Genomic DNA, 10,436 nt, shown 5'->3' on the forward strand with positions numbered 1-10,436 from the left:
TCATCTGGAAGGACTATTTGGGGGCCTTGAAGAGTCGTGTAGAGAGAGATCCCTACAGAAAGTGGAAGGGTCGGGGGAAGACGTGCTTAGTGGTAGAATCTTATTACAGATTGTGGAAGTTAGGGCGAATGATGTGCTGGATTGAGGTTTGTGTGATGGTAGGGTAAAGACAAGGGGAACCCTATTCCTGTTGTGGCTCGAGGGTGGGGTGAGGGCAGATATGTGGGAAATGGAGGAGATCCAGACAAAGGCAGTATCAGTGGTGTTGGAAGGGAAACCTTGTGTTTTGAGAAGAGATAACTCTATTCTAGAACAGTGTGTATCATCCTGAGAACAGATGCTGAGGTGGAGGAACTTAGAAAAGGGAATAGCATTTTTCCAAGTGACAATGTGAAAAGAGTCAACAGCGTTCATCCTATTTATGCCTCATAATTTCATGCAGTTCTATAAGATTATTCTTTGTATGTCTTGTTCACCCATATCATAATATTCCACTTCTATACTTATTGCCCTGACTGATGAAGACCAATGTGCCAAAAATCTTCCTCACCGTCATCTACCTGGGAACTGTGTACTTGTGCTACCACGTCTTTCTGTTCTATAACTGCAATTTTGTTTTAAATGTTACAGCTCTGCAGGACCTGTTCCTTCACTCTTCTGATGGCCAACTTTCTTACCAAGAACTTTACAACTTATTTGGTACGGAAACCCCTGATCCTGAAGAGCTTCAACAGTTTGATGCCAATGAAGATGGAAAGTTCTCCCAAACAGAGCTCATCAATGCAATTGGTTCATAGGAAACTGAACAAATATCTATTTGGACTAGTGGAACTTTTTTAACAATTGAAGTACTGACTTGTGATTGCTACAATTGCACTTTTTAAACAGTGTTTCATTATTATGTTTAGAATACTTAGAATAAATATTCCTAACTTTAGCTTTGGGCTTGCCCAAACAGTGTTTTAATGAAACAGACAGCATTGAATTGAGATACCTGAGTAAGGGTTCAATCATTCAGGATAAATTCTTTTCGTTTAAAATTTCACTCTAAGAATAAACTAGCTTATTATACTATATGAAATCAAACTACTGGGAGAAGATTAAAGTAAATTAATTCATATTTTGAACCTTCCACTGGTGCTGGAAGGTGCTGGTTAAAGAAGGAAGTTTGCCAATGTGAGCTCACATTTATGTCTGCACCAGCAACCTGCACTGCCTGCCCTACATAACTATCCAGTACTTTGAGAATTTTTTCTCATTTTAAATGGGAGATTACTTTTTAGTCAGCTTTGAGAACTGGAATAATTTGTGACTGCACTTCTTGAGGTTTACTTTTCTTGATCTACATAGCATTGCCGTCTTAGAAAATTTTCAAAGATCACCAAGTGTTCCATAAGTAAATGCAACCACTTTTGTGCAGGTAATTAAAATGCCCTTCATTTTAGTTTTGTAATTTAATGCTTGCAATTCACAACGTGCAGATTATAAGCAGTTACCAGCAAAATTAAACTTGCTGAATTTACTTATACTGGCTACTTGGAAGGTGCATTAAAAGGCTTGCCTTTATGAATGTGACAAGTTTCCTTGAGGTTTCTGCTGTCAATTTGAGTCTCATAGTACATTGACACAATTCAAAACTAGTGTAAAGTCTTGTAAACAAATGCTGCATTGTGTCTCTGTTTTTATTAATTTACAGATTTACTTTTAAATCATTCTATAGTTTAAAAATGTGCATCTTTAACTTAAGTCTCTGACATGAGTCTCTCTTAGTTGCTGTAGTTCAGTCATAAATTTATTTAACTACAGAACTAACAAGTACACTTAGTGGTTTACAGGACTATAGAGTTTGTACAGAGTTTTCTTTGACTTGAATAATTTTTGACAATGTTTATTTTAAGGTGACAAAATAATTGTATAATATAAATGTAGATAGTCAACAATATATTTCTAATGTTGACATTAAAATCAGCAACTGATGTCCCTAGCATATGCTTAGCAATAAAGTAACATTTTGGCTGAGAGATTTCATTTGATAGTGATTTTTGATTCCAGGATAACATAATATTCTGAATGAATGCTCATTTCCAATACAATTCACAAATGCAAAAATTAAGTTGGCAACTGTGGAAGAGTTTTAACTGTTGATATAAGAATACAGTATTTCCCAATTCTCATTGATTCCTAGACACAGGCTTTATTATTGAATCATAGTATTTTATGGACAGATTTTTAATCAGAATTTTAACTTTATTGTAAACTAATAGATCTTGTCCAATAATGGCCTCTTTAATTATACTAGCAATAAGATCAACCTTTCCAGTATTTGTGTTATTCAGTTTTGCAGAGGTTTGTAGAAAGGTTGGTCTAATTTTGTAAACTGGGTACAGGGAGAAAATGCAATTCATGTTATTTGCACTGTTAGTTGTTGGCTAAACTATATACATATTATAACACAATGCTGGTGGTGATGCCTAAAGCTGAATACTAGGCAAATGCTTTGAATAAAACTGCTTTAGAGCTGGGACATTTTGGAACTACTGTTTGTATGGTAGTTCATAAATATCTTGTGAAATTTAAAATATTTAAATATTCCTTTAATTGTATACAATGTACCAAAATATATTTTTGAAATGTTATTCCTACAATAAAAGGGTTAGTTGTATTAAAGTAATAACCATTGTTTTTATGCCTTGTGTTTTGCATGTTTTATATCATGCCATGATCAAAATATTTATAATTTGCCAAGCAATAAAAACCATATTCCAATTTCAGTTCAATTTTGTGATAAACATTCCTTCCATTGGTTGTTGATCTGTCATAACTCTTAATATTTCACCATTAATAGAATTCTTGTGATTAGAAATAATAGATTTCAGAAGGACACACGAACTAATGCTATTAACCTTATTAAAACTAAGTTTCTATAACACCATCTGTTGTATTTGCTCAATCAGTGGAAGATTATGCAAGGCTTTTTGGCATTTTGTTTCTTCCCCCATTTGTGAGAACCCATGTTCAGAGTTTGGATAAAGTTTAGCTGCTGTTGAATTTAAAACTCTTACTATTACTTTCATAGTATTGCAGTTACTAATTTAGTAGTAAAGTGGTTACAGGTCAAGATAAAACTAGTACATATGAAGCCATACTTTTCATTTGAATCAATTCCTTTAGAATTAATACTGTATTCAAACTCAGACTTGCAGAGGATTTCTCAGAGCAAATAATTAATGCACAGTTTTGCATATATTCTTGTGAGCTGCTATGTATTAAACTGCACATGATTAAAGTTGGAATAATTGTGCTAAAGAAATTTTACACATCCTCTGAAATTTGAAGAGGTAATTAAATAAGAAAATGAGTCTAGTTCCAATGGTGTGTGTTTCACTCAAGTTATAGCTAGAGTGGGTTTTTTTCTCTTCACCCCTTGAGGCCAACTAGTCAGTCTCTCATAACTGAATCTGTGTAAATCAAGCAGCACCATGTCCAGAAGCAATCATGACCTTCCAATAAGAACATAGTACCCCAACTGTGGCTCAACCGATGTATTATAAAGTTGTTTGAGAACATCTTTGCTCTTGTATGGACTGGTTAATTAAGGCAAATATTCTATAAGCAGCTTCACCACTTTCATCTCCCTGTGCTGCCACCTTTAGGAATCCTTGGACATGTATATCAAAGTCCTCAGTACTTCCTAGAACCCTACCGTGTATTATATATGCCTGATCCAAATTAGTCATCCAAAAATGCATGAATTCATAATAACCAGAATTAACTTGAATCTTCTGTGCTGCTCATCTAGGACTATCTTCCTGACCCTGAACATCGCCAATGTTTGTATCATTTCCAAACGTCCTGATCTTGAACAACTGCAGTCTAACATCCCAGCTTCTGTACCCAGTGGCCTGACTGAAGAAGGTCAGTATGGAAAAGGGTTCTTCACCACTTTCAGGCAACCATGAATGTATACTCGTAGAACAGAGGGGATCTACAAAACTCCCCAGTTTACTGTGAAATTCCAACCCTCATTTGTCTTCCCAAAATGTAACACCAAATGCGCTTGTCCGAATTAAATTCTATTTGCTATTCCTTGGCCCACTTTCCCAATTAAGATCCCTCTGTAATTCCTGATAACCATTTCTTTCAAGCCCATGACACTATACATTAGTATCATCTGCAAACTTACTAACCATGTCTTATACATTCTCATTCAGATTATAGATATAACTTATTAGTTATGATGGAACTACCACTGAACTGAGGCATACCAGTAATCACAGGCAGTCTTTTAATCCAGTCTTTAAAAAAAAACATTCATCGTCACCCCTTTCCTCCTACCATCAACCCAATTGTGTAACCAATTAGCTTGTTGTTCCTGGATCACATTCAATCTAACTTTCCATGGCAGCCCATCATGTGGAACTGTATGAAAGGCCTTATTCAAGACCATACACAGCACCCTCCCCCATCAGCCTGTCTTTTCAAATGCATCTGCATTTCATTCTTCAGAATCCCCTCCATACCATTATACCAATGAAGGGTTAATTAGTCTAAAGTTCCTAGCTTTTTCTTTGCAGCCCTTCTTACATAAAAGCACAATCACAATATTAGCTATCCTCCAGTTCACTGGAACCTCACATGCTGCTAACAATGATGCATGTATTTTAGCCAAAGCTCCAGTAATTTCTTCTCCAGTTTCCCAGTGTTCACTAATGTACCTGTTCAGGCTCTGGCAACTGTCTACCTTCACACTTTAAGGCTCCTCTGAAGTAATGCAGACTATCCTCAAGATATTCCGATCAACTATCTCAGATTCCAAGTCCTCATATCTTTATGGTAAAAACAGGAGGAAATATTTGTTAAGGACCTCACCCAGCTTCTGCAGCTCCATACATAGTTACTCACTTTAGAATTTGAGGGGCCCTATTCTCTCTACTTAATAGTTGTAACATGTCTTGCAACTCACTATCTTCTCTGTGTTATGAATGTGAAGCAACTCTGAGGGGCCGAAGGGTACAAAGTCGCCCCCTCCTTTTTGAGAATCGCAAGATCGCTATTAATTCGGGTCTGGGACCCAGGAAATGAGAGAGAGACATGCAGAATACACAGGGTTTGGAATGTGTCCTGGCCTCAGCGGAACGGAACCACTGATAACAGCCATTGTCTCTTAGAGACGGAATTGTGTATTGAGTACTGTACTATTCATTGAAACCCCTCAGGGGACAACCAGAGTGGTCTGGTTGAGGGATTGCATCATCCCAACCTGATTGACATCTGAGACCCTGTGAGTAAGGATAAAAGAGGGGTCTGGGGAACAACCCCTTTAGACGCACCAGGAGAAACACTAGAAATCTCGTGACAGCATTTGATAGCGAAAGCCAGTGGGGGCTCGTGTGCGTCCTCCCTTGCCAGGGTGGCGGGCTCATCACGGAAGAACGGTTTAGCTAAAGGAGAGGCCACAAGTGAACAGCCACGACAACGAGACTCCTGACAGATTGAAATCATAAAAGGAAAGCCGGCAAGTTTTTCTCCAAATCTCTCTCTCTCTCCCATTGCAACACAGCGGTCCCCAACGGCTGCAGCCTGCATGAACTGAGTGAACTTTATATTTCCATCGGACAATACATTATCCCCTAGACAACGATAGAGCTTATTTCTTATTGATTATTATTATACCTGCACTTTTAGATTTAGTATTGACGACGTATATTATCTGTATATTTGCATTGGTATTATTTTTGTGTATTTTTATTAATAAATACTGTTAAAAATAGTATCATCAGACTTCAACGGACGTCTCCATCTTTGCTGGTAAGTGACCCAGTTACAGGGTTCGTAACAACGTGGGGCCTCGTCTCAAGATTTGATACCAAATTGGAGGGCCAGTAAATCGGGCTTTTAAGTCCAAACTTGGATCTGGTTGCGCAGGTAACCAGACGGGAAAGCCAGCAAAGATGGACGTAGATGAATTTTTAGAAAACCCAACTCTGGAGGCGCTAGTGGCTGCCACAAAGTCGGACTTGATAAATATTGCGAAAGGACTAAACCTCGCAGAGGTGAGGTTGTCAATGAAAAAGCGGGAGGTGCGGAGGGCCATAACTCAGTATTGTGAAGAATGTGTTTTTGGCTGAAGTATTGGAAAATATCCCTGAAAAGGTACCAGCTAGTGGGATGGCTCAGTTAGAGTTGGAGAAATTAAGGTTGGAACGTGAAATTAAGTTAAAACAGCTGGAAGCAGCTGAAAAAGAGAAGGAAAGGGCCGAAAAAGAGAAGGAGAGAGTTGAAAAGGAGAGGGAGAAGGAGAAACAGAGGCAACATGAGATGGACATGGAGAAGTTAAGGCAAGAGCAAAGAGCTCAAGGGCCAGACCGAGAGGAAAGATTTAATGTTAGTAGGGAGTTTAGGTTAGTACCTCCGTTCAAGGAGACGGATGTTGATAGTTATTTCTTGCATTTTGAAAAGGTGGCAGTGAGTCAGAAGTGGCCCAGAGATCAGTGGGTGGCGTTGTTACAAAGTGTGTTAAAAGGGAAGGCACAACGGGCATATGCGGCGTTGTCCATGGAGGAGGAGGAGTCTGAGAATTATGAGAAAGTAAAGGAGGCCATTCTTCAGACCTATGAATTGGTACCTAAGGCCTATAGACAAAAGTTCAGAAATTTAAAGAAAGTGTGGAATCAGACGTATGCAGAGTTTGCCTATGAGAAGGGTGTGCTCTTGGATCGCTGGTGTGCAGCAGAAATGGTGGAAGAAGATTTTCGGCGTCTCAGGGAGTTAATTCTGATTGAGCAATTTAAAGGTTGTGTTTCGGATGATATCTGGATGTATTTGAACGAGAAGCCGAATAAGTCCATATCCGAATTTGCTAGGTTCGCAGATGAATATGCCCTAACCCACAAGACAAAGTTTTCCTCGAATAAGAGTTACCAGAAAGACCGTGGGAACAGTAGAGAAAGCCCGCCGGCTGCGGCAGAGATCCAGCCGGGAGCTAGTGGTAAAAATAAGGAGGAGGAAAGGCAAGACGGCAGGAGGGGTCCTGGCTTGACCTGTTTTAATTGTGGAAAGGTGGGTCATATTGCATCTAAGTGCCTTGCTCCGAGGAAGGAGATAGGAAAAGGGAAAGCAGCAGTCCTTACAGGATGTATTGCAGTGATCAGCAAATCGACGAGAAAGCCCCAGGTAGACAGAATACGAGAGGGGCCTGAGAAATTTATTTCAGAAGGAACCGTGTCTGTGAAAGAGGGAGACACACCAGTTCCAGTGCGCATCTGAAGAGACACTGGAGCTGAGCTGTCATTAATTCACAGTACGGTACTAGATTTTGGTCCCGAGACTGGAGAGGTAGCTTTGAGAGGCATAGGAAAAGGAACAGAAGCTGTGCCTTTGCATAGGATCATTATAAATTGTGAGCTGGTATCTGGACCATTTGAAATAGGGGTGCGATCAGAATTCCCGAGGACTGACATAGATATCCTTCTGGGTAACGATTTAGCTGGTGGTGAAGTCTGGTCGGCCATGGAGCTGACGAGCCAGCCTGTAAGTGTTGAGGACCCACCCCTAGGTTCCAAGATCTATCCCGCATGCGCGACCATTCGCAGCGTGTCGAGAAAGGCAGCTGAGTAAGAGACCAGTATCAATTTGGCTGAGATGTTTTTACCGACCCTGTACCAAGAGGGGTTAGAGGGTGGTAAAACGGAGAATAGGAAAGTGAAAGAGAGTAAGGGAGAGGAGGTAGACCTACCCTTAGCCCAGAGGAAATTTATAGAGGCACGGAGTAAAAATGAGAAACAGATAAGGCTGTTAGAAGGTCCAGGGTTGGACATGGATGATCTGTCTGGCTTGACAGAACTGTTTGAAGAAGTTGAAAATTTTAAAGGTGTTCCCAATAATGAAATGAGGGCAGTCCTAGATGAAAAGGATACCGTTACCTTGAAGAAGTCTGCTGGGTTGGCAGATGAGGTTGTTTCAGCCCGCAGGGTTGAGTTTACTCCGGAAGGGAGTTGCCCAGAGAGTAACTGGGAGGATCAGGGGAACTTAGAATTTGAAAAGGGAACGGGTATTGGAAGCCTGGAAGAGGCAGATGTCCCGTTTGAGTGTGTTCAAGATGTGGATGCACGTGGTACTGAACCTAGTAATGGAACTCAGAAAAAGTCTGAGGTATTTGATTCAGTTGAAAAGGAATGCAGTCTTTGTGGGTCAGATGGTCTTGGTTCAGTGAAGAAAGGGTTAACCGTGGTACTAGTGGGAAGTGAGAATTCCCAGTTGTTTGTGTTCGAAGGTGTGTTAAAAGTTAGTGAGGAGATAAAAGGTGGTGAGGTGAATATTATTATTGAAGGGAAAGGAAAAAGTGTAGTTCCTAAATTGAATGAAGAAAATTTAAAGTCTGGATTGATGTCAGAAGCAGTAACCAGGCTGAAGGGACAATGGCTTGGTAACACGGTGCCTGCGAATCAATTACAGGTTGATTTGGAATGTAAAGGTGCCCCACGCGCTATTGTTATTCAAGAGTGTGCCGTGAAGAGGCAGAATTTGAAATGTTGTTTGGACAAAGAGGGATCGCTTGCAGATTTTAAACTGAAAACCAATAGAATGAAGGGTCCTGAAGATAAAACTAACGACTTGCTTAAAAATAAAGAATTGTGTGGAAATTCAGCAAATGGGCTAAGTTTGGAAAACATTGTTGATAAAATAACTCCTATGAAAGGAGCATGCAAAAGCCTATTCCACACTGGTATACAAGCTAACCACGTGGGAGTTAACTGGAAAAGGGGCGAGGGTTAACGGGATGCCACTTTAAATAACAGGATCCGGTTTTAAGGGATTTCGACAAAGCATGTAACTAATAAAGACAACCCCATAGAAGATTGACTGTTAAGTTTGAAAGTAAAATAAAGATTAGTGTTTGCATGATCTTTTGTAATATACACGTAAGCTAAGATCACAACTCTCTAGTTTTTGTTTGCTGAAGAAAAGGAATAAAAATAGGTGGTTATTAAATTGGAGTCTGATGCTACAAGAATTTATTAAAGTACAAGATATTAAGATATTAAAGGAAGTGATGATGTAGTCGCTAACTGTTTAGATGCTGAATTGAATGTATAACTATTACTCTGTAGTGAAAAAAAAACTCTTTTGTATTGTGTTAGATTCTGAAATCCTGTAAGACTCTGTATTAATTAATTTTTACCTGTGGCAAAAATCTTAGAAGGAAGGGGGTGTTATGAATGTGAAGCAACTCTGAGGGGCCGAAGGGTACAAAGTCGTCCCCTCCTTTTTGAGAATCGCAAGATCGCTATTAATTCGGGTCTGGGACCCAGGAAATGAGAGAGAGACACGCAGAATACACAGGGTTTGGAATGTGTCCTGGCCTCAGCGGAACGGAACCACTAATAACAGCCATTGTCTCTTAGAGACGGAATTGTGTATTGAGTACTGTACTATTCATTGAAACCCCTCAGGGGACAACCAGAGTGGTCTGGTTGAGGGATTGCATCATCCCAACCTGATTGACATCTGAGACCCTGTGAGTAAGGATAAAAGAGGGGTCTGGGGAACAACCCCTTTAGATGCACCAGGAGAAACACTAGAAATCTCGTGACAGCATTTGATAGCGAAAGCCGGTGGGGGCTCGTGTGCGTCCTCCCTTGCCAGGGTGGCAGGCTCATCACGGAAGAACAGTTTAGCTAAAGGAGAGGCCACAAGTGAACGGCCACGACAACGAGACTCCTGATGGATCGAAATCATAAAAGGAAAGCCGGCAAGTTTTTCTCCAAATCTCTCTCTCTCTCCAACCATTGCAACACAGCGGTCCCCAACGGCTGCAGCCTGCATGAACTGAGTGAACTTTATATTTCCACTGGGCAATACATTATCCCCTAGACAACGATAGAGCTTATTTCTTATTGATTATTATTATACCCGCACTTTTAGATTTAGTATTGACGACGTATATTATCTGTATATTTGCATTGATATTATTTTTGTGTATTTTTACTAATAAATACTGTTAAAAATAGTATCATCAGACTTCAATGGACGTCCCCATCTTTGCTGGTAAGTGACCCAGTTACGGGGTTCATAACATCTGTTAAAGTTCTCTCATCACGCTCTTTTACCGTTAATAATCTACTGCCCGTTACGCCACTATCATTTAGGACAGCAATGAAAATCCTCAATCTCTGTTGGTCTTCAGGGCTTCCTTTATTGTGTTAGTAGCTCAGTTTTCATTACTGGCAGTCATGCAAGTTCTGGGTGGAGACTCAGGAATACTGTCACACTGTCAGATGTAGAAGGATTCTTTTGTTTCTGTAACAGGTTTGTTTTATCAGTCAGGGTTGTTAGCCCTAGGTTGATCCCCTGAACCTTTAAGACTGGTGGACCTCTCTTAGTCTGGCCTCTACCCTTTGTTTGACATGGGTGACACTACCAAGAGCAAAGGCATA

The 10,436-nt window shown here is 40.1% G+C and overlaps 1 protein-coding gene across 1 annotated transcript in view; it reads left to right on the forward strand.

The window, feature by feature from the left end:
- Positions 1–2,771, forward strand: part of efcab14 (EF-hand calcium binding domain 14) — a 52,493-nt gene extending 49,722 nt beyond the window's left edge. The window contains exon 9 of the mRNA XM_073063110.1: positions 631–2,771. Coding sequence (XP_072919211.1) covers positions 631–797 — 167 coding nt within the window. The 3' untranslated portion in view covers positions 798–2,771. The remainder of the gene's footprint in view (positions 1–630) is intronic.
- The last annotated feature ends 7,665 nt before the right edge of the window (positions 2,772–10,436 follow it).

Source organism: Hemitrygon akajei, chromosome 12 (genome assembly GCF_048418815.1).
Source record: "Hemitrygon akajei chromosome 12, sHemAka1.3, whole genome shotgun sequence".
NCBI classification, from domain to species: domain Eukaryota; kingdom Metazoa; phylum Chordata; class Chondrichthyes; order Myliobatiformes; family Dasyatidae; genus Hemitrygon; species Hemitrygon akajei.